General features: G+C 45.5%; 1 protein-coding gene across 2 annotated transcripts in view; it reads right to left on the bottom strand.

Annotated features, from left to right (window-relative positions):
• Positions 1-25,675, bottom strand: part of Mtmr6 (Myotubularin related protein 6) — a 76,468-nt gene that overhangs the window by 14,018 nt on the left and 36,775 nt on the right. For both annotated transcript variants that reach the window (XM_045727095.2, XM_069314202.1), the window contains 6 exons: positions 16,056-16,213; positions 11,874-11,999; positions 11,400-11,534; positions 5,675-5,807; positions 3,486-3,718; positions 504-612 (listed from right to left, as the gene is read on the bottom strand). In XM_045727095.2, coding sequence (XP_045583051.1) covers positions 504-612; positions 3,486-3,718; positions 5,675-5,807; positions 11,400-11,534; positions 11,874-11,999; positions 16,056-16,213 — 894 coding nt within the window. The remainder of the gene's footprint in view (positions 1-503; positions 613-3,485; positions 3,719-5,674; positions 5,808-11,399; positions 11,535-11,873; positions 12,000-16,055; positions 16,214-25,675) is intronic.

Raw genomic sequence — 25,675 nt, 5'->3', positions numbered from 1 at the left:
AGTCCAGATAGGGACACACCAGAGATTTGCACAGCTGCATAACTACTTTTCCCTTGAGGTCAAAGGTTCATTTGATAATTTCTAGTTTTTTTTTTTTTTACTGTACAGTAGCTCCTACTTGCTGAGCAATTTTTAATGATTGATGGATCCAAATTTCTAGGTACTTTTCTTATTAAATGTGCTGCATGATCATGTTGTTGATATCGTAGTTATAATGTATACAGTTTTGCTCTACATGCAAGGTCTTGCATTTTTCAATATTAAAAAGCACTTGTCAGAATTCTGACAATTTGCAGAGTAGTGTATACTCCTCAGTACCTCAATATCATTATAGTTTTTGTTTCCCACTGTACAATAGATCTTTGTTAACTGCAAATTGAATTAAGTGATTTGTGACTCTCATCTGTGTCATAGATGTTTTATACTCTGCATGAAAATAATTATATGTTTGCAAATAAGCTATCATTTTATTATTTGTATATTATTATGATTATAATACATACCAATAAACTGGGTGAAGATAGGAGATACCTCTTTACTGTCCCCTTGGATGTGTCCACAACGATCTGTAAACTTGTGACCAAATGCTAGCCATTCCTTTTCAATCAATATCTGTAGAGAAGGAAACTCATGTTGATAACATCTGCAGTCATATGAAGAAAGTTTAGTTAATAAATAATTATAAACTGGCCAATAATAATAATAATAAATAATTTATTTAAATTATTTTTTGAATAATAATTCATTTTTTACCACTTGGACGGTCAGGTGATTGAACGGCTACCTGCATGAAGCGAGACCGTCGCTCTAATAGAAGGTAGAAAATAGAGTTTTGGACTGGGTGCCAACTTTCTGGGCCAACCCTTGTGAGAAAGATATCCAAGACCCCCAACTGCAGTTGCTTTGGTCATGATCTTAGGTGCCACAACCAGCAGAGAAGACAGAATTCAGGTTGCAAAACTGACCGTGTGGGTCCAGGTTATTTGCCAAAACAGGAAGGTAAGCCACATCCTTGCAATACTCGAGATGAGGCTTAAGTTATTAAAGATCAAAACCTCAATCATTTCCTCAATTTAGGTTGGCAGAGAGGATTGTATGCCAGCAAATGCTGGAGACTGCAAGTCCTTGTATCAAAGTACACAAGTTCAAAACCGAATGACAGCTTAATACGCATTCTAATGAGAAGGCAGCTAAGTAAGATGGAAGTCCATCCTTGAGACACCCGTTACATATATTGAGTGCAGAATTTTTTTTACCTATAAGGGGTATACCACAGATAAACAAGGGTAAAAAAATAAAGACTCACACCCAGTGATTGGATTGGATATTGAAAGTTAGGTACAGTGGAACCTCACCACTGAAATTTAATTGATTCCAGAAGGCTGCTCTGTTTGAGTACTGAATCATTTTTTCCCTTAAGGAATCATGTAAATTGGATTAATCCATTCCAAACCCCCAAAAATTCATATATGAATACAATAAATAAATGAAATGCAAAAATATTCTCACTTCACCTGCACTTAGGAGGGTTGGTGGCATATGTGGAAGGTGGTGAGGAAAAGGAGAGAGGTTATTGTTTGGCAGGGAAGTCCCCTACTATTATAACTTCAGGTGATTGTGCTTCTGGGGTCCTTTCATTTTTCTGTCTTCTTCTAAGTATCACAGAGATAATAGATTTAGGCACTCGGGCATACCAAACTCGGTAGCAAGAACCGAGGCACCGTTTTCACATTTTGCTACGAGTTTTTTTTTCATCTCTGTCATGGTTCTATCTAATTTTTATTTTATATGAGTCTAATCACTAACTTTCTAATGTGACATGGCAAGTTATTTATGCTAAGAGTATAAAAATATCCAAGGAAACACAAGAAAATTTATAGAGAAATTTACTAGGGTTGTGCACTGAATGACAGCTACTTGGACACTGACTCGTCTGTTACACATACAGTATAGTATTTATGTTTGAGGACCGAGCAAATGGTTGACTACCGAGGATGAACACTGTTCAAGTGCCGAATTGTTTGAATTGGGAACCATTTGACTACCAAGGTTCCTATGTACTGTTTATGCTGGTCTTGAGAACTAGGTATAAATTAAGACTGCATCCAGGTTTTATGCTCAGGGATCAGAATGGGATACCTTTGTTTTGCCCACCTTTTGTTGGTTCTAGGATTCAGTGTCACCGTGGTTACTCACTGACCAGGATTCATCCATAATTCACAAGTAAATTTAATTGGAAGAAACTTAACAAATGATAGCTAATAAATATCGTCATTAGTTCAGAAATTAACAAACAAAAAACTAGAAATTGAGTAGTAGATGTACACTGTACACCTTCATAATCCCTCCCCCGCAACCTTTTCCATCACTGCTTCGTACCATGAGAACTACACGCAACAGAATTAAGCTAGGCACCAGATGAGATAGTATAAGGCTCTTACCACTGGAGATGTGACACAGGAGAACAAAAACTGGAACATGGGCACTAAAATAATCAAAGCCTAGAAGCAAGATCCAAGAGCGGTATTATATGTATGCTTTACCAATGGCTGTAGACAAGATAATTTTGAGGGCCCTCTGTACTAGATCCATCAGTGCCAGGATATAGAAGCCTGAAATTACTTTGAAATGTTAAAGACACATGAAATGACAAAGAATCATACCATGACCCTAACACACCAAACTAATGGAACTCCTGCACAAAGACAAAGTCTCAAGAAATAATCAACTCAACTGAATCTGCTTCTACAGAGCGGTGTGTATGTGGTGCATCAATGCCAGGCAGAAAATGAGGGTAACTGGCCCTTCTGACACTTATGTAGTTAGTGCTGCCACCTTGTGATTGTTGGTGGTGAATAGTTCACTAGCCGGTGCTTAGCCAAGCGATAATCGACTGTCCCCAGTGATCCAACCGTCATTTGCGTGGGTCTATGCAGCTTTTCATATATCTTAGAAGTTCTTTTTTTAGTAATAGATTGAGAAATCTTTACTGTCTCTCCTCTGCAACTACATGGCAAGGCCATTTCATTAATTTCTTGACAAGATGGGGTAAAAGTCAACATGAGGTTGGTGTGTGAGCTGGGTCCTGGATGAACCTTGGCTGTTGGATCAGGAACCAATTTACCATCACCCATTTATTCAACATACTCCAAACCATCTCAGTATGCCCTTCTTAATTTTGAGTGCATAAGTCAATAAAATGTCACATATCTCCATAATATTTGTCCTTATTCTATCTCTTCTAACACAACACAAGCTTTTCAGATTGTTCACTTTTGATATGCTATCTCATGATTCTTCACATTCATCCTACATAATTATCTCATAACTATACATAAGAGATGGCACCACTGCCACCCCTTCATGCAGACCTCTGACTTAAACTGTATTTAGATTGATCAATCACTTTCTTTTAAAATTATAGTACTCTATACATTATTTTATCAATTTCTCACTGGTAAATTAGGTACAGATAATAAAAATACCTGGAATCCTTGTGTGGTACGGTAGTATGGATCGAGTAGCAGCTGAGCCAATGCTGATGTTTGTGCTGTACGGTCCCATCCATCAGAACAGTGTACCAGAACACTTATGCCTTCCACCATAGAATTGGTGATGAAAGCAGCAGTATCCAACACTGAGCGCACATGCTTCAGCCAGCCTGATGACTCAACGCCCCCAATAAACCCGCCCATTGAAGGAGTCACAAGCTGGCATGCTGAAAACCAATGAATACATGTTAAGCTAAAGATTAACATGTGCTCCTAATAGATTCCTCTACTGAAGTTGAGCAAGATTTAAACAGATCTGTTTTCAAAAACAATATGAAATCTAAATATAATTTATGTTAACCTAATGCATTATATGTACAATATTGTACTTAACTGCAACCGACAATGACAAATTAATCATCATCAGATATGCGTAATCTGCAGTGTGCAATATAATAGCTCAGAATAGTAGTAAATTGGTAGTGGGAGAATGTTACAGAGCAGACACAGCAATGGCTTAGAAAGTTTACAGACCTGCATCATGTGATAATGGCAGGAGGTCAGCACAAGCTCTTATAACGGGGGATTGTAACCATAGAACAATAAACTGGGTGAACCTAACATCACAAACAGAAGGAGAGTAATATTTTAGCCTTGTTAAAGACTCCTGTTTCATATGGCATGTGACTCCACACACTCCACATACTCCACACATCCCACCCAAGGTAACTACCACCACCTGGTTATTGTGCTAACTACAGAAGAGGGGAGGGGGGGGTCATGATTGATTAACTCCAGGTAGGAGAGAAGCTCGCTGCTACATGCGACAACTATAGACAACAACAATTCTGAGATGGACTACAATTGTAAAAACCAATATAAAGGCAAATGATGATGTCGTTGTTAACTATCTTCAAGGAGACTATCAAAGAATAATAGAAGCATACAAAATACATCATGATGGGCATTAATAAAAGATCAGGATATTAAAGCATGGGATAATTTCATTAAGAGTATCACTGAATTTGAATACTGTACAAATATTTGCCATGAAGAGGAAAAAAAGGATTACAATCAGATGGATGATAAAGGTAGTAACAAGATCTTTGACAACAGGATGAACCTCTGCATGAATCTTCAAAACCCTTTGAATCTCAAATTGAGAGACCTACAAAATGGCAATAACTGCAGCTATTCAGGAAATCTTTTCAGCCAAAAGAAGCTGTGAATGAATATTAAAAACAACAAGAAAGCTTCCAAGTTCTTTTATGATTATAGAGTTTATAAGGAATAATTATTTTAAAATAATAATGAAGAAAGAATACCAGAGGAGTCAGTAAAGTGCTCCATTTTAATAATGTATAAATATTACAAATTACAAATACTACAGCACTGTATAAATTACAAAGAAATGAAGTACTGTACTACTGAAAAACAGTTTAAGCATGGCATGAATGCATTTGGTAAATGTTTTGTTTAACATGACACAGTACCAGAGAAGAAAAAGGAACCAAGACCAACAGGACGAAGTTAAGTTATTAAGTGAAATGATAAGGGATGCTGTTGGTGGCGACTGTTAATAGATTTGAAAACATGAGGAGTGTGCGTAATGTATTTACACAAAATATTCCTGCTATAGAATGTGGGAGAGAACGTGAATTAGAGTCATGGTTACAAAACAATTCATTCCTATCGTCAGGGACAGGAGGCCTCTACTCAAGATTCTTAAGGGCAGAATACCTAACTCCCAGGTGCCTACTTTACTGCTACATAAACAGAGGTATCAAGTGATAGGAGATCTGGGAACTAGTGATCCCACACTTCTGAGCCAAGAACAAAGGGCATATTTTTTCATCCAGTAATATTGAATCCTAGAATTTTTGTCTCCAGAAAACAATCCACCAATTACTGGTTGGTATTTTGAAAAATCATTTGACTGTGCTAAGAATTCGAGCCTAAGTCCTCTTGCTTGTGAAGAACGACAGCCATTGAACCATAGGAGCATTTTTACTCTTAAATTACTATATATTTTGGCATGCAACATTTAATGGCATTTATTACCGAAAGAGGGAAATTAATAAATGATGGTAATGACACTACTTAACATCCCTTGTAGAAAATTATATTGTCTATAACAAAACCACTTCACCTTTGAGGGAGTAACAAATCAAATATATACTCACTTTCAATTAGTTTGGCTAAAGATGCTCTCATTACATGTATATTCTCAATGCCTGAGAAGTGGAATTTTATATTTTCATAATATGCTTCATTCTCATACCCCTTGCCAGCCGCACGGTTGGCCATGGCATTAATCTGCAAAATATATTCTGATAATTCACTGTAACTCTTTAGATAAATAAAAATACACCACAAAATGAAAAATAATTAACCCTTAAACTGCTCTGAACACTAAGATTTCCTCCTGTTCTCTAAAATCCATAAGGATAAAAAACCAGCGTTGAATGTAATGAAACGCCATTTTCTGGGTGAGTCCCGGAGGCTCCCCGGAGCTATCCCAGGCTGATATGCTAATGTCAGACTTTGGCATCAGTCATGTGTATGGAGTTCTTAGGCCTACCGGGGACCACAGCCAGAACCGGGCCCCCTCAGAGAGGCAAGGGGAGCAATGGCCTATAGAAGCCCCCGTGTTAGTGGAAGCATTCTATGTCTGCCATCGACCGGAACAGGCACCCAGAAAGGTAAGCGCCCCAAAACAAACCCCTATTCTGGTTAAAATTGCTACCTAAAACCGAACTAGTGGATAGAACTCCCCAACCGAAAACAAGCAAACTAGTGTGACGTCACACACTGCCGCGCCGCTGTCTGCGCAGCTCCCCCCTCCCCGGGAGGGGGAAGGGGGAGCCCCAGACCCCCCGCGCCGGCTACCCACACCTCAGTTCTTGAGGCTGGATGTCAAAAACGCGAAAAACCGCCGACCGGAGGGAGGGAGGGATGCCGGGGAGCCTCCGGGACTCACCCAGAAAATGGCGTTTCATTACATTCAACGCTGGTTTTCTGGGGGGAGCCCCGTCGGCTCCCCGGAGCTAACTACCCACAGACAGAAAAAGAGGGACTTACCCGGGAGGCGGTCGTCGCTCACCCCTCAACTTGAAGCCGAGACAACTGGCTGCAACCGCCGATCACAAAACATGATGCACCCCCGGCCAGACCAACCAAGCATCAACCACCCATGGACCCCTCCGGAACGCAGCAGTCTCATTCTTCGCCAGAAAAGAAGGAGACGGCTGCAAATGAACAAAACTATCACCACGACCAAAAGAGCAGAAACCCCTGCGCCGGAGGAGAGCATGAAGCTCCCCTACCCGACCCCCAGAGGCCAAAGCCAACAAGAAAAGTGCCTTGGAAAAACAATCCTGGACCGAAGGGGCCACAACGAAACGAGGAGATGAAAGGAAAGCGAGCACTCTGTCCAAAGACCAGGACGGCTCAGGCGACGCATGAGCAGGCCGGAGGTGAAACAATGCACGAGACAGCTTGCGAAACGGCGCAGACGTAACATCGATACCGAAAGCAAGCTGAAGCGGCTCCGCCAGCGCCGCACGATACGAAGCGACAGTGTTAGGCATAAGATGACGGTCCTGAAACAACCACGAGAGGAAGGACAAGACCACCCGAACAGACAAGGAGCTAACACGACGAAGACGCAAAAAGAAACGGAAGGACCGCCAGGAAAACTGCATACTGCCGCCGAGAAGAAGCCCTCAGGTGGGACACCAACAAGGAGGCCACCTGATCACCATAGAGATGATGATAGACTCGAGTAAAAAAAACCATACGCGAAGACTCGAGGAGAAGATCGAACCAGCTACGTGACGTACCGGCCCGATCTGCTGAAAGAGGCGGAGCCGCGGGAAAAACCCTCGGGTTCGGACACCGAGCAACCAGCGCCTGAAACCAAGGCTGGGCCGGCCACCAAGGGGCCAGAAGGACAACTCTCCCCCGGTAAGTCTCTAAGCGAGTCAGGACCTGGAGCAACAGCCGAACCGGGGGAAAGAGATACAGGAACCCCCACCTCGTCCAGTCGAGCCGAAAGGCATCGACCCCGACGGCCTCGCAATCGGGGAAGGGCGCCGCATAAACGGGAAGACGCCGCGACCACGCCGACGCGAAGAGGTCCACCTCGGGGCGCCCGAACGTCTGGCAAAGCCAAAGGAAGGACTCGTCGTCGACCGTCCACTCCGTGGAGAGAGGAACGAAGCGAGACAGGGCGTCGGCCAAGACGTTGGACACGCCCCGTACGTGAACCGCCAGGAGAGCCAAACCCCGAGAACTCAGCAGACGAGTCACCCGAAGCGACCAACCCCAAAGAGACAAGGACCGCATCGAACCCCCGCGGTTCAGGCAATGAACCACCGGAGAGCAGTCCGAATGGAGCCGAATCGTCGATCCGCGGGCCACCCGAATCCTCCCCAGAGCAAACCACACTGCCGCGAACTCCCGCACCGTACTGTGAGCTCGACGGAAGGACGGATCCCAACGCCCCTGGCCGGCCTGGTGAGCACTGGTCACAAAACCCCAGCCGAGACGACGCATCCGTGTACACATCGAGCGAGGGCTCGGGTAGGCGCCAAGGCACTGAACCCCGAAAAACCCGAAGAGGAAACCGGTGACGCAGCAACCGACGCAAGTCCCCCGGGGGTCGAACTCTGCGATCGCGAGAGAGGCGGAAGGGGGAACCCCGAAGGAACCAGAACAGCCGTCGAAGCCAAACCCGACCCGGCGGGTAGACCACCATCGTGAAGTTCAGGCTCCCGCACAGCCCCTCGAGCAACCGCCGGGTGACCCGAGGGCCCTCCAGAAACAGACGAAGGCGGGACCGCAGCCGCAGGAGAGACTCCGGAGGGAGAGACAAGGAGGCGGTTCGAGAGTCCCACACAAGACCCAGCCATGTCCGAACCTGAGAGGGAACCAGATGGGACTTCCTCCAGTTCACCAAGAACCCGAACTCGGCGAGCTGGGAAAGAACCAAATCCCTGGCTAGCAAGCAAGCTGACTGGCTGGGAGCCCAAACCAGCCAGTCGTCGAGGTAGGCCAACACTCGAACACCTTGACTGCAACGCACGTGCCGCCTGTACCCGAATAGAATCAGAGGATTGGGTAAATTGAGTCACAAGCAAGCAGCAACACTCACAGGACTCAGGGTCGAAAGTATCACCGACCCAACAGGCAGCGTGGCAGAGGCAAAAACAATGAGGGTCACCCTGAGACAAGGGGACCGAGCAACCCTCAAACTCGCACACAGCGAGTGGGGACTCCGGGGTCACATCCATCGGACCCACGCGCCCCCTAGGGGATTCCCAGGGTCCTGAGCGTTTACTTTAAGAGGACTCGCGCTCAGGTAGTCCCAGGCAGGGTGCTGCAAACCGGCACCCAAAACTACCAAGCAAACTTCTAAAGCTGAACCCCAGGGACGTGTACACTCACGGGGACCTAGCAGGGGGCGCCACCGATGAGAACAGTGGAAGGGCAAAAACAAACTGAATAAAATGACAGAACCCCCCACCAGGCAAAAACAAAAAGAAAAACAAAACCCCGCAAGAGGACAGCGAACCCCAAGGAACAGAGCCGGCCGCGATGTCGGGAAATACAAGCTGAGCAGCACCCTGCGCCCCTACCAGTGCAAACTGCCTCTTACCTGCCGGTAACAAGGGAGAACAGAACACCCAAGAGCCCAACAGGCGACCGAAAAACCGAAAGGTAAAACGGACCAGCCGAGGCAGACCCCGAGGAGCCTGTGGAAGGTGGCCCCAAGCCCCAAGGGCAGTACTTACAGGGCACCTAGGGAAGGCAGCCCTAGGCGCATGCAGCCCGAGTACTGAAGATAACTCCTGGCTCTCGCACCCACAAAACTAACACCACACGCAAAGCACAGTGCAGTAGCGACACCGGAGCCAGAGCACACGACCATCGCCTATAGCATCAGCCTCAAGAACTGAGGTGTGGGTAGCCGGCGCGGGGGGTCTGGGGCTCCCCCTTCCCCCTCCCGGGGAGGGGGGGAGCTGCGCAGACAGCGGCGCGGCAGTGTGTGACGTCACACTAGTTTGCTTGTTTTCGGTTGGGGAGTTCTATCCACTAGTTCGGTTTTAGGTAGCAATTTTAACCAGAATAGGGGTTTGTTTTGGGGCGCTTACCTTTCTGGGTGCCTGTTCCGGTCGATGGCAGACATAGAATGCTTCCACTAACACGGGGGCTTCTATAGGCCATTGCTCCCCTTGCCTCTCTGAGGGGGCCCGGTTCTGGCTGTGGTCCCCGGTAGGCCTAAGAACTCCATACACATGACTGATGCCAAAGTCTGACATTAGCATATCAGCCTGGGATAGCTCCGGGGAGCCGACGGGGCTCCCCCCAGAAAAACTATAACCCATGAAGATCAACCTTTAGGGATAAATTTAAACCCATAACCCATCAGGATTAATCCATAAGGATCAATAATTAATAGCCCATAAGGATGAATAAATAATAACCCATTAGGATCAGCTTAAAACCCATAAGGCTCAACCCATAAGAATCAATCCATAAGAATCAATCCATCAGGTTCAATAATCCATAAGGATCAAAACCCATCAGGTTCAATAATCCATAAGGATCAAAATCCATCAGGTTCAATAATCCATAAGGATCAAAACCCATAAGGCTCAACCCATAAGAATCAATAACAAAAAAACCATAAGAACCAGTCCATACGGATCAAAGGACCATATGGGGTTTGGTCCTTATGGGTTTTCAATACTCTTTCTTATGCAGCTGGATGTAGGACTTTTAAACAGCTCAGCAGTTTAAGGACTAAACAGTAATCACAAAAGATGAAGAAACCAATTAAAAAGTTTTAAATGGAAGTTAGGACCAATAATGTGGATGATAACACGTGTGGGAAACCTCTCCGTGCAGTGAGGAAATATGGAACAACATACAAGATGTGTGTATATAATACTGAAGCATGGTGATTATATAATACTGATGCATGGTGATTATATAATACTGTGCAGTTATATATGCACAGTATTTTGTGTGTAATATATATAAGAGTAACTAAATGCAGTTAGAGTAAAAATTAAATGGGATAAAAAGAGTTAAGGTGGCAGGAAAGGACCTTGGTGATGACTGAGTGATGAAAGGATTATAACTACAATGGATGATTAGGTAACTAACTATTGACTACAATTAGGTACTAACCAAGGATAATGTCTGAAAATGAAATCTTTACAAGTAAATACATTTTTGCAAAAATGATGAAATTAAAGTTGCATGGGTATGGTTTATACGTACAGTATATACATATATACATATTACATATTACATATTACATATTACATATATACATATTACTGTATATACATATATGTGGATGGGGAGGGGGAGGGGGAGCGGTTGAGGGTGTGGAAAAATAGAGCATGAGCATACATGAGCGAACAGGTATGGGTGTGTGGTGTGGAGAGAAAAAAATAGTAGTTAGTAAACAGTTGATTGACAGTTGAGAGGCGGGCCGAAAGAGCAAAGCTCAACCCCTGCAAACACAACTAGGTGAACTAGGTACGTGTTATGAATGCCAACAGTACAGACATTATTAGCAAATAAAATTGTCATCCACATGTCTATGGAAATAAACATTTAGTTCACCTGTGCTCTAGGGGACTCGAACCACGAACCCCACGCGTGTATGGCAGAAGCTCTATCCATTATTATTTATCTATCTTTTTCATTAGCAAATAAACAATGAATGTACACTATTGAAAAACTATATTGCTGTGAAAGTGTGTTACCTAAAATGCAGTGGAAGGACAAAGAAGAACAATGATTATGCTATAATCATGTAAAGTAACAGGTGAAATTTGCTTCAGTCATAATGCTTAAGAGATAAAACATTAAGCCACTTGTAACACAAACCTTTGGTCTAGTGTCAACAACAACCATATATGAGGAATTTGGATTGGACCCGAGGATGCAATCCAACAATTCTTCATCTTCTTCACACCGAGCACTGAAGCCTGACAGTGGCTGTGATGACCGACACAATGCTGCCTGAAAAGTGAAGAAGTGATCAATATCTTTAAGTGTCAAGGAAAGAAATAACAAATGTTAAAAAAGAAATCTGAAAATCTGAAAGACACTATGAAGTACATATAGCAGGGCAGGCAAAGACAAATCATAAAAGGTTTTTCAGATATAGTATATGAAACAAAGATTAAGGAGAAAGAATGGATCATTGAAAATTGACACAGGTCAGGTAATGACATGATAATGACAAACAATTTGGAGGTATTTTAAATAAATTCAACAAATTTAGATGAGTCACTAATTAAACAACTGTGCATAATTATGTCATTCATTTTTCAGATGTGAAGGTGAAGCAAGCTGTACCTTGTTCTTATGGAGGTAGGAAAGAACTGGAAAGCGGCCCTTGCTGCGAAACTTGGAGCTGCTGAGAATGACTTTAGTGGGAGCTGAGGCAGGAACATAGAGCTCCTGGGGGTAGGTGTCACAGATCTGCCAAGGAAAAACAATCATATTGATGCACAGGTTAGCATCCAGGCACAAAAACACTTTATATTTATGTATTTATTTATTTTATATACAGTATATATATAAGTAGATCATGTTTTTAAAGACATTGATTAAGTTGTTTTAACCCCTCTGGGAACATTGTTGAAAAGACTCTTAGAAAGTGGAAATAAAAACATGATTACATACAAGAAATCAGAATAAGATTTATTAATACAAAATCAATATCTATAAGTGAGAACGTATGTTTGAGGTTGGGCCAAAAGTTTAGGTCACCAAGCTTTTCAGGGTGATTTGTGATTGTATGGCGAGTGTCATTGGGGGGGGTTAGAGTTGACTCCCATGCCCTACTTTGAGGAGGACTGGTGCCTATTGCAGCAACCAATGACTCCTATGAATCCTGAGATGAGGATTTGATTGTCCATAGTATGTTTAACAATAGATTTTACAGCTGTTATTGACATTGAAGCAACCGAGTCTACATTTATTCAACTTCGATATCGTTGACTCAACGTCGATAATGTTGATATGTTACTTGAGTATTTTTTGCCAACTGGGAGAGAGAGAGAATGGGAGGAATGGAGAGAATGAAAGACCTGGGCACTGCCAGATACCCCTATCTACCTACAAAACAGAATCTTTTATAGGTAGGATTTGTCTGTTGAAGGGTGAAAGTCAGACACTTGGGGCTCACCTCGTGTAACTTTGCATGATGCTTCGGTATTTTCTGGAGAATCTCACATGGTGGTAGGGATCACTTACAGTACATTGATGAAGACAGTGTGTTGTGAACATCGTTACAGGGATACCCCATAACAGAGACAGTATGGAAGATGGTAATGGGGAGTGTGTACATTTTCTTCATGGTCAACATAAGCGCTAATATATCACAATCTTACATACGGTATCTGTGCATGTGGTTCAGCCACTGCAAACTACCTGAAGCCCATCATCACCCAGCAAAAATATGCTATCAGAACAATAACAAACTCTGTTTTCAGACAACACTCAGCCCCCCCTGTTTAAATCCATAAACATGTTAAGCATAAACTCACTCCACACATTCTCTTGTGTCATTTACATGTACAAAACCTTGTTCCTAGATGCAAACCCTGATCTGAAACTCTTCCTGGACAGATGTAATAGAACCCATAATCACCACACCAGGAATAAATATCTCTTTGATATCCCAAGAGTCAAACTAAATCTGTGTAAACACTATGCAAATAAAGGGACCTAGTTGTATGGAACTCACTCCCAAACGCATTAAAAAGCTGTCCATCCTATGCCTTATTCAAAAGTAAAACCAAAAAGTACCTAATTTCATCCTCATAGTTTTCTACCTAGTGCTTGAAACACGCACTGTATCCTGTGCTAGCCACTCCGCCAAATTATGTGCCTAAGCCATATAACTTCAATGTAAAATCTCCACCATCATCATATATCACGGTTGTCATGTGAACGCAAATTTTACTACAATGTACCTAGAAATAGTCCTCAAATTATACTACAATGTACCTATTGATAATCCTCAAATTTTGCTATAATGTACTACTTATTTTCTTACAATGTACCTGTTAACTTTTTCAATTTTGCTACAAATTACCTACTTAAAATTATCTGTTAGAATAAGGACCTGTTTCCAAAACGCTATGCGTGTTAGTGGCTTTACAAGAATGTAAAAACATACATCAGTGCTATGTACTCTCTTAAACCCAATGTACCTTCTTCTATTTATAAATAAATAAATAAATAAATAAATAAGAGATTGGGAGGGTGTGTGTGTGGGTGGGGGGAGCTGGGAATGGGTGTTGGTGTGTGTGGGTGGGGGAAGCTGGACAGGGGGGGTTTATGTGGGGGAAAGGCCTAAGCATGGGGTTGACCTGGGCATTGCTGGTTACCCCATTTAGTGCATCATATATTATCATTAAATATCTATAAAATTTCACATACCAATTCAAAAACTCATTTGCACCAGATCTCTGTAAGGGAAATTAGCATAATTAATGAACTCACTGGAGAGATGAAGATGAAACCTGCATTGATTAGCATAATACTACATCAGCAATAATTAGCATTAATGGCGACGATGATTAACCTGCATTAATTCGGATATTATTTGACCTGCATTAATTGGGATGATAAAGGCCAGGAAAATGCAACACAAATGTTCATTCGGGAGTATTGGCAAGGAAAAAAGGACATAATGAGCATAATAAAGGCCTACCCTTATTATCTGGCCTACCACCAGAGGCCTACATAATAACTCATAGGATAGTGTGTAGCTTTGGACAAGAAATTTACCTAATTAATTAATTTATGAAGATCTAATTAACCCATGAATGCAACACTTAACATTAAGAAATGAGAGAGTGAGGCACATAGCCATTCCCTCACATCCATATCATAAGTAAATATCACCAAATTCCTTCAGTGAAACCCTTACTTTAGTTCACTTACTATGCACCCCATACCCATTCTGTGTGTGGGCATGGGAAAAGGTTACCGAGGCATATAATGGGCTCGGGAACTGAACCCCGGTTGATAAATTCACTAAAGTATTTACATATTTTGGTGAATATGTCAACAGTCTCTTATGAACGTAAATTGATGGAGAACCCGGTTGTGTCCCCGGCTCTTTTTACCCCTCCCACCCTCCCCCTCCCAGTGGTCTTCCCTCCCACCAGTCTTCCCATTTACACACGGATAAGGAGAAATGACCTATCAGAATGCCCGCAGGGCCGAGCTTATGCATTAGGAGACGTAACAGGCAGTACCACAAGCAGTCACCACACAGCAGTGCCAGTACCACAAGCAGTCACGACACAGCAGTGCCAGTACCACAAGCAGTCACCACACAGCAGTGCCAGTACCACAAGCAGTCACCACACAGCAGTGCCAGTACCACAAGCAGTCACCACACAGCAGTGCCAGTACCACAAGCAGTCACCACACAGCAGTGCCAGTACCACAAGCAGTCACCACACAGCAGTGCCACCACCAATAACAAGACACCAGTCTCATTTCACACCTGTTAAATATATATTATTTTTTTTTTTTTTTTGAGATATATACAAGAGTTGTTACATTCTTGTACAGTCACTAGTACGCTTAGCGTTTCGGGCAGGTCCCTGGAATACGATCCCCGCCGCGAAGAATCGTTGTTACAACCAAGTACACATTTTACTGTTGCGTTAAACAGAGGCTACAGTTAAGGATTTGCGTCCAGTAAATCCTCCCCGGCAAGGATACGAACCGATGACATAGCGCTCGCGGAACGCCAGGCGAGTGTCTTACCACTACACCACGGAGACTTTGATTTAATATCGATGAATTACTCCCTTAAAGTCGAGTCTAATTTCTTAAGTTTCATAACCATATTGTTTCAGTGCCAATACAGGCACTCCTGTTCCTAGTTATGTAACTTACAACATTCCTATTCCTAGTTAATGTGGCACTGTTCCAATAACAGGATTCCCACCAAGTCCCTGGCTCTCTCACTGGCACCATTACCTTGACAGTCTTCCCGTGTTACTTGCTTTTCATGGCACTATTCCTGTGGAGTCCCCCCTTGCTCTGCGTGGCACTACTCCTGCAATATTCTTGTGCAACCAAGTTCAAGAACAAAAAATGTGTAGCGGATCTTCTAGACACAAGCACAAATCTAGGCGAATGTTACCGTGTTCACCAAAGTGGCTGTTGAACGTACTGGAGGCCAAGACTGACCAAAGAGGTCAGGTCTGGCCTCGGGCCGGGCTTGGGGGAGTAGAAGAACTCCCAGAACCCCATCAAGCAGGTATCAAAGACTGTGGATAAGTGTGGTAGGGGAGAAAAGACTGAGTGTGGGGATTGTGGGGTTTAAGGACATAGTTGTGATTGAGTGTGAGGGGGTGTAGAGAGGAGGGGGTTGTGGTTGAGTGTGGGGGGTGTAGAGAGGAGGGGGGGTTGTGGTTGAGTGTGGGGGTTGGGGGGTTGTGGTTGAGTGTGGGGGTTGGGGGGTTGGAGGAAGGGGGGAGGGGGGTTCAGGACTGACTGACTGACCTCATAGTTGTGGTTGAGTGTGGTGGGAGACCAAGCCTCGCAGGGGACGCCCATCCGGTGGTACTCGGCCGCGGGGTTGTAGAGGTCCCAGCCGCTGCGCTTGTCTATATCATCGTTGCTGGCGGTGTAGTGGAAGCAGTACAGGTCCGCCAGGTGCACTGTCGACACAACCACCACACCTCAATACTTCTCTTAAACATTCTTATCTAATTTCAAACTTACATACAATTACTATACAGACATACATAAACGTATAGTTGATAAACGTATATATATATAACCTTAATATACCAGTCAAAATGAATTAAATTAAATCTAAGAGTTATATGAAGCATGGAATGATATACATGGATTATATCCACACAAGGCTCGTCCCACTGGCCATATGGGGCAGTGGGCCAGTGACGTCATCACCGCCATAGCCAACCATTTAACAATATAAACATTTCCACCGGTTAAGTTTGTTTTAGTCATTTATTATGCACCCCATACCCATCCCGAGGGCGGTGGTGGGAAGGGATATAGCGGCACATCACGTGATCATGGTCTGAACCCCACAGTGAATTAAGCAAGTAACAGTCTTATGAGGCTAGTTACACGAAATTTAACACACACGCCCTAAGGGCCTGTGTGTTAAGCATCAGCATCAGTTTCATGATCTTGAGGTTATCTTGAGATAATTTCGGGCCTTAGTGTCCCCGCGGCCCGGTCCTTGACCAGGCCTCCACCCCCCAGGAAGCAGCCCCTGGGCTAGGTACAGTGTGGGAGGGGGGGGGGGTGGTGTTCTCAGACAAAGCACAGACCTTTTCACGAGGTGATAAAACCCACGTTGTGTGGGATCCATTATCAGCAGCCAGACACTCACGGCTGAGTGTCTTGCTGCTGCTCCAGGGAGGGAGGAGAAAAAGACGGAAGGAAGGAAGGGGACGAAGGAGTGAGATAAGGAGGGAGGGAAAGAATTGGGAAGGGCGCCATTACGGTAGAAGCCTGCGTCCCAAAGGCTGAGCAGCAGAGACCTTGCACTAAAGATGACTGTCTCTTTCCCTGCTCCAGCTGCACACACCCGTGGGGGAGTGAAGGCTCCTACACCTACACTCGCCACACCTGCAGTGGCTGCGGGTGTTTGTCTGGCGTCAGCCCCGTGCTGGTATAGACAACGGCCCTTCAATCTGCTGTGTTATCCAGCGTAGTATACCAGGGTAGTCACGGCTAGCGAGACAGCCGAGGGGCCGGGAGCACACGGAAGGTGGCAGCGTAATAGGGAGGCAGGGTAATAGGGAGGCAGGGTAATAGGGAGGCAGGTTAATAGGGAGGCAGGTTAATAGGGAGGCAGGTTAATAGGGAGGCAGGGTAATAGGGAGGCAGGGTAATAGGGATTCAGGGTAATAGGGAGGCAGGGTAATAGGGAGGCAGGGTAATAGGGAGGCAAGGGCTTGGCTACAGCCTCTCCTTCACTCGTAATTATACTCCTGCCTAGTTGACCTGTCTTGCGTCTCAAACTTGAGCATTATACTGGAAGGTTCGCGGTATTTTCAATGTGGATAACTGTGTGTCATTGTGGATGGCTGTGGTTGTGTATTGCTAACTGGGAGGGGAAGGGATTGATTGAGGCGAAATGGAAGGACAATAGAGGGAAGGAGGGAGAGAAACAGATCAGTGTTAAAGGAGGCTGCCTTCACTATAGCCCGTGTTTCCCTCTCAACCATAAACAAACTAAACACTTGTGTTTACAAACACAGAATGTAATAATCAGAAAAGAAACAAACAAGTGATAAGAGAATGACCTAGTCTCCAAGGCAAAAGACGAAGCCTAACCTTTACATAAGGAGGAGGAACAATTCAGTGAATGAACAGGTAATTAGATTAAAAAAAAATAGTGAGCAGATATACAAAAAATGACAAAGAAGTGTGCGAAGAGAAAACAACATTCCTGAGAGTGAACAAATCCACAAGGGCCGTGACGAGGATTCGAACCTACGTCCGAGAGCATTCCAGACGCTGCCTTAATCGACTGAGCGTCTGGGATGCTCTCGGACGTAGGTTCGAATCCTCGTCACGGCCCTTGAGGATTTGTTCATTTGATGCATCACGCTATTGTGATTTCTGTGTGTCATTCCTGAGGGTGTTTACGAAGCAAACAGTAAACCTAAATAGAGAAGACTTTATAAAAAAAACGAAAAAGACGTGACATTAAAGGAGCCGAGGAATGCAAGGTAATTACCAGGAGAAAACACTAAATCAACTGGAGGAACTGGATCAGTCCAAGAATACGGGACCAAATGGAATGTCACCATGGGTACTGAAAGACTCGGCTGATGCACTGTGCTATCCCCCTTGCAACACTCTTCAACACTTCACTGCGAGAGTGTATTGTCTCAGGTATGGAAAAGAACTAATGTGACACAATAAAGAAGAAGTCAAGGCACTACAGACTGAGGGCACTAAGCTCAGCACCCTGCAAGGTGCTGAGGAGAGATTTATCATAAGCTTATACAATAGGAGGGAGAATGGTCCGGGGCGAGTGTCTTACCACTGCACCACAGGGGCAGCGCTCGCCTCTTATAATACTCTAGGTCAGCGCCACGCTACTCAACATAGACACGAAGACACCATAAACAAGGTTCTTTCCACAACCCCGGCCGCTGCTCCTGGCTGGACTAGCTCACCAGACGAGCCCTGGATGGTGAAGTGTGGCTAGCTCACCAGACGAGCCCTGGATGGTGAAGTGTGGCTAGCTCACCAGACGAGCCCTGGATGGTGAAGTGTGACTGGCTGGGGCGTCGCTTACGATGGCTTCCTGGAAGTTAGTCACCATACGGTTCACCAGGCGCCGTGTTCCCGTGTCAGGTGCTGGGTTGCAGGCGTTCCCAATACAGTTTTATGGATATTCAGTCATGCGGAATTAAGTGTTTTATAGCGCAGTAAAGAGCATTATCAACTCAATACATGTCGACATAACAGCTCATGCAGGATTACCGGCGGACGTCTATTCACGAATATATAAAAGACGTTAAGGCAGCCGTCTCCGCTGATTGGTCGCGCTGGGAGCCAATCATGTGAGATGCAGGGACTGAGTTTGTGCCGCTCGCCTCCAGGGGGCCCCAGTCACCCCTTCCCAGGGGTAGGGAAGGGACGTGGGTGTGTGCACTACAGCCCCATAACAAGGGTGACTTGCACGGTGACGGATCCTGGCGTCATCCCTTACCAGTACGAGCTATGAGTTGTGTAATCAATTATCTTTTTTTTAAAATATATTTGAGGTTTTTCCTAGCAACCTCCCAAGCTCATATTTTTGCTGTCAATCAGTAGGTAGCAGATCCAACTAGGAACGCAAATACCCTCAATCTTATTTTCACAAGCAATGAAGAAATAATCAGGGACATTACCATGTCAGATACTATATACTCAGACTACAAACTTATTGAAGTTCAAAGTCACAATAATACTCGTAAATGCAGAGGAGGAGTCACAATAACGTGGCTGAAATATGTTGACCAAACCACACATTAGAAAGTGAAGGGACGACGACGTTTCGGTCCGTCCTGAACCATTCTCACAGTCGACTTGAGAATGGTCCAGGACGGACCGAAACGTCGTCGTCCCTTCACTTTCTAGTGTGTGGTCTGGTCAACAGACCATTAAATTATGAAAGCATTAGAAAACAAACAAAATGCAGATGTTGTATACACAGACTTTTGCAAAGGCATTTGAGAAATGTGACTATGGAATAACAACCCATGGAATGAGATCAATGGGAATAAGAGGTGAAGTAGGCACTGGATAGCCCCCTTGCCTATCAAACAAGAGCAAAGACTAACAGTCAGGCAAATAAAATCAAGTTGAAGCCCAGGAAAGAGCCGTGTTGTACCCCAGGGCCTTGTCCTTGCTCCAATATATATTTCTCATTCCCACTTAAGATATTAACTAGAATACAAGTCACAGCTCCGTGTTATATTTTGTGAACGATGATAAAAAAATATGCATGAAAATTACTTCTGAAGAAGACAATGAAATACTACAACCCGACATCAATAAAATCTTCGATTAGCCAATGGAAAATAACATTATGTTGAGCAATGATAAATTCCAGATACTTATGTATGGCCAAAATTAAGGAAAAAAACCATACAGGGGCACAAGACACAATCAAATCCTCTAGAAGGAAAACCCCATGTAAGGGATGTGGGAACTGTGAGATGACCTCACGTGTAGTGACCATAACAAAGCAAATATTGTGTCAGTCAGGAAAATGTTGGAATGGTTTACGAGACCCTTCAATTCCTTTGCTCCCGTCACAATGATCACATTGTTCAAATCACTTGTGCTGTCCCGTCTTGAGTACTGCTCCATATTCACTTCCTTCCTTTAGAGTAGGAGAAGTTGCTGAAATAAAGTGAATATAGAGAACGTACACGGCACGCATAGACATGATAAAGCTCCTAAATTATTGGGATCGTCTCAAAGCTCTCAAAATGTACTCTCTGGACAGGGGACGAAAGGGTTATCAAATAATATATAGATGGAAGATACTGGAAGGCCAGGTCCCAAATCTACACAGTAGAATAACAACATACTGGAGCGAACGATGTGGATGGAGATGCAGAATAAACCCAGTGAAGAGTACAGGTGCCATCTTGAGGTTATCTTGAGATGATTTCGGGGCTTTTTAGTGTCCCCGCGGCCCGGTCCTCGACCAGGCCTCCACCCCCAGGAAGCAGCCCGTGATAGCTGACTAACACCCAGGTACCTATTTTACTGCTAGGTAACAGGGGCATAGGGTGAAAGAAACTCTGCCCATTGTTTCTCGCCGGCGCCCGGGATCGAACCCAGGACCACAAGTCCAGCGTGTGTCCGCTCGGCCGACCGGCTCCCTCTCGGGCCATAGGCACAATCAGAGAACACTATGCACATTAGAGAGTTATGGATATTCTACTTCTTCCCAGAAAACATAATAAATATTGCTGATACGAAAGTGGACATAATTAAGCACAAAAATAGACACTTTTTGCAAGAAGTGGTGATCCAGCCGGGTTGTAGTGGGCCTGCGGGCTGCTCCAAGTTACAGCCTTCTATCTCAAGTAATCTCCAGACAAGCCTGGCCCCAGGCAGGGCTTAGGGAGAACTCCTCCTTCTCCTCCTCCTAGAACCCACTCCAGGTACACTGGTTTCCTCCAGGTATACTCACCTCGTAGAGTTTATACAATAATGCTGAAGACATCGTGGGAAACAGTGCCTACAGTCACACAAATCACATGTCTCTAAGACTGAATTACACACCCGTTGTGAAGAAGCCAATGTTGTTTTAACAGCGATAGTCATGTATATTTAAGCGATGTCAACAATGCACAAGACGAGGGGCAGAATATTCCTAGACGTGGAAGCAACAGTAACCCAAGAGTGAGCGGGGGGCCAGTAGCAGGTGTGTGGGGGAGGGGGCCAAGATGGCAGGTGTGGGGGACACTGCGGGGGCCAAGATGGCAGGTGTGGGGGACACTGGGGGGGGGGAGGGGGCCAAGATGGCAGGTGTGGGGGACACTGGGGGAGGGGGGAGGGGGCCAGGATGGCAGGTGTGGGGGACACTGGGGGGGAGGGGGCCAAGATGGCAGGTGTGGGGGACACTGGGGGGGGAGGGGGCCAAGATGGCAGGTGTGGGAGGACACCGGAGGCCTAGTGGAGGAGGCACTAGCTTCCCAGTGGAGTAAATTAAAGGTTAATGTTGAACACAATAACACAACACAGGACAAACGGTGATGAGACGGCACTCGTGGACCGCCCAGGGGGGGGGGGCAGGACCCATCACTCATTTACGAAGTGACGTTTGACGAAGTGTGGATTCGTGGTTAGTGTTGCGTGGTTCAGGATTAGCCTATTACATAGCGTATTACAGCCTATTACATAGGCTCTTTATAGCGTCATGAAGAATTACGTGTTTGCCAGTTGCTGAAATCTCTTGTATCTGCTAATTTTGAGTACGCTAATGTTGTGTTTGTGTTCTCCGCTCTGTCCTTAAAACTCCTAAAGTCAAAAGGATCGACAGGCTTTGCTTTCGCAGTCCGTATTCGTACTGAAAATCAGGATCAAGCCAGCATTTGCCCTTTTGCTCTACGCGAGGTTTCTGTCCACGCTGAGCTGGCCTTAGGACACCTGCGTTATCATTTGACAGATGTACTGCCCCAGTCAAACTCCCCACCTGATAATGACCTCCCCATAGCCTTCTTAGTGGGCAGCTCCGTAGCCTTCTTAGTAGCCTTTGTGCTTCTTTGCCTCATGCAAAGGCTGCCTCTGTCCACCCTTGTCGGGGCCTGCGGTCTGTTGTTTAGCGTCTCTTGCCCATTGGTTCATGTTAACTGGCCCCCAGTCCTTCCCTTTGGTAATAACCTGGCCTAGCATCCATAAAGCATTTACATAACTCCTTACGAAACCTGTACATCTTTCCTCAAGCATGGGGGGGGGGTGTGTGAGGAAGAAGGGGAGGACCGAGAGTAATGAAACCTGGCAAGAGGAGACCGTAGACTGTTTACCCCCGCGGGCGGTGTTTGGCAAGACTGTAATCAGAAACTGTATTCGTCATAATTCATTCTTAGTAATTACAATACTGGCTGGACTAAAGTAGTATACGTCAATCTGACTCTCACTTATATTTGTGGCATCAAGTGAGTGATATTTACTTTACAGTCTGAAAGTTGATGTGTATTGGGAGGGGGGGAACGTAGATTGGCATTACAGGGGTAAGGCAGTGCATAATTTATATTATATTATATTATATATATATATATATATATATATATATATATATATATATATATATATATATATATATATATATATATATATATATATATATATCCTGTCGGCCGGGCCGACCGGTCAGTGACAAGTGAGTGCGTGAAAATACTAGTTGATGGAGTATGATGGACGGGTGAGTCCTTGAACATAGACAGTTGTTTATGAAATATGTCTTCAAGACCAGGCCTGGACACCTGGTCTTTTGTGTCCTCCTCTTTACACATTTTCTTCATTTTTCTTTATTATTTACTATTATCAGTGTTTATGTATTTTATATTAAATAAGTAATATTTCCAGAATAGAATATTGCGAAAAGAAATGCATGATAATCAGGTGATATGTGTGAGGTGGCGAGTATTCTGGGCCTATGGTGGCGAGTATTCTGGGCCTATACACACACACGTGAAAAGTAGAGGTGTAGCAAGACTAAGTGTGAGTAAGTAAAGTAATTATCACAAGAAGGCACCAAGCCAGACTAAGAGTTTATTAATGCTTGGCTCTTGTTATCCTCTTCGTTATCCTTATCTACCACCACCACCTGCATCAGCAGCATCTGCACCACCACCACCACCACCACCACCAGCTGCTCCTCCACCTCCCATGCCACACACAGCCAAAACGGTTTCCTGTTCCTCCGCCTTTTACTTTGCGACTTCTGGGGCTTTTTGCCTCGAGGCTGAAATACTGACTCTTGGAGTGCGTGGTCCGAGCCACTTGGGCGTGTCCGAACACGAGTCCAGGTCACGTCAACCCCAGCGGTCGAGTAGAGGGCGCGAGGTCGTGGCCAGCCCTAGGCCCTCCATGTAGCTCCTAGGGGTTCCCCTGAGGAGCCCTGGGACCCCCCTGTGGAGCCCTGGGCCCCCTGTGCAGCCCCTAGGGGGCCCCCTGTGCAGCCCTGGGCCCCCCTGTGGAGCCCTAATCCCTCCGTGTAGCTCATATGGGCCCCTGTGGAGCCCTGGACCCCCCTGTGGAGTCCTGGGCCCCCTGTGCAGCCCCTAGGGGGCCCCCTGTGGAGCCCTGGGCCCCCCTGTGGAGCCCTGGGCCCCCCTGTGGAGCCCTAGGCCCTCACGTGTAGCTCATAGGGGGCCCCTGTGGAGCCCTGGACCCTCCTGTGGAGTCCTGGGCCCCCTGTGCAGCCCCTAGGGGGCCCCCTGTGGAGCCCTGGGCCCCCCTGTGGAGCCCTAGGCCCTCCGTGTAGCTCATAGGGGGCCCCTGTGGAGCCCTGGACCCCCCTGTGGAGTCCTGGGCCCCCCTGTGGAGTCCTGGGCCCCCCTGTGGAGTCCTGGGCCCCCTGTGGAGTCTTGGGCCCCCCTGTGGAGCCCTGGGACCCCACTGTGGAGCCCCTGGGACCCCCTGTGGAGCCCCTGGGACCCCCCTGTGGAGCCCTGGGCCCCCCTGTCGAGCCCAAGGCCCCCCGTGCAGCCCCTAGGGCCCCCCGTGCAGCCCCTAAGCCCCCCGAGCAGCATTAACCAAACCATTTGATTTGAACCCCGTCGATTAAATCACAACTCTGAATAAGTCACAGGTATTGGGTGGTATTACAGACCCCGGGGCCTTCGTGTCCGCGGATTTCTCCGCTCAATAGTGTACTTATTGTCACATTAATCCACGAGCGAAGGTAAGCTGCTTTCTCGCAAAATAAACAACTTGATTAAAACTGCATCACACACACATACTAGTCGAAATGTTCAATTGACTTGGTTGGCCCTCAGAACCTGCCAGTACAGCCATAGGGGCGTAGTGGTGTCTTCTCGTACTCGCCTATGGACTCCCATGGATATATAAACGTTATCATTACATTCAGCGACAGTCTCGGGTCTGGGAACAGTTGGAGTTGCTTCGTAATGCCAACACGAAAATATTGATCGCGGTTAACAGATCATAAATAATTCCAAGAGGAGTGGGGGGAAGGGGGAGAGTGGCCAGTGGGTCAGCCCCCCCCCCATCAACACACCATCGACATCCCCCACAAATTACACCCCCTCTACACTACACCCCCATAATACCCCCAACACTCCCGGCTCGACACTGCGACTGAGGCTGAATAGGACTTTTGTCACCAATTTTATGCGTCACATAGAAGACGTACGTGTGTGTGTGTGTGTGTGTGTGTGTGTGTGTGTGTGTGTGTGTGTGTGTGTGTGTGTGTGTGTGTGTGTGTGTGTGTGTGTTCACCTAGTTGTGTTTTGCGGGGGTTGAGCTTTTCGCTCGAGACGGAGACCCGGTCAGCCCATCTAGTGTGTTATAAAGTATTTAATTTACCCCATAAAAACATGAGAGAAAGCTCTCGTTGTGAGCCAACATTTAAAACTTCCCGCCAATATAAATATTGGCACATAAAAAGGCCGAAGCATTTGTCCACGGCGAAATGTTGCATTAATATCCCCGGCTTTTATAAGAGTATTTACATCCGTTTGGTGAAGCAGGAAATACGTTTCATTAACAACCGTTTTGTGGAATAAAATATTCCTGTGTTCTACAACACTGTTGGTGGAGAGGCGGGACATGGAGCACAGGAGAGAGAGAGAGAGACAGAGAGAGAGAGAGAGACAGAGACACAGAGAGACAGAGAGAGACTGACAGACAGACAGACAGACAGACAGACAGACAGACAGACAGACAGACAGAGAGAGAGAGAGAGAGAGAGAGAGACTGACAGACAGACAGACAGACAGACAGAGAGAGAGAGAGAGAGAGAGAGAGAGAGAGAGAGAGAGAGAGAGAGAGAGAGAGAGAGAGAGAGAGAGAGAGACTGACAGACAGACAGACAGACAGAGAGAGAGAGAGAGAGAGAGAGAGAGAGAGAGAGAGAGAGAGAGAGAGAGAGAGAGAGG

This window comes from Procambarus clarkii, chromosome 78, assembly GCF_040958095.1.
Source record: "Procambarus clarkii isolate CNS0578487 chromosome 78, FALCON_Pclarkii_2.0, whole genome shotgun sequence".
NCBI classification, from domain to species: domain Eukaryota; kingdom Metazoa; phylum Arthropoda; class Malacostraca; order Decapoda; family Cambaridae; genus Procambarus; species Procambarus clarkii.
The sequence above is the reverse complement of the archived record's forward strand: the minus strand, read 5'-3'. Positions and strand labels throughout refer to the sequence as shown.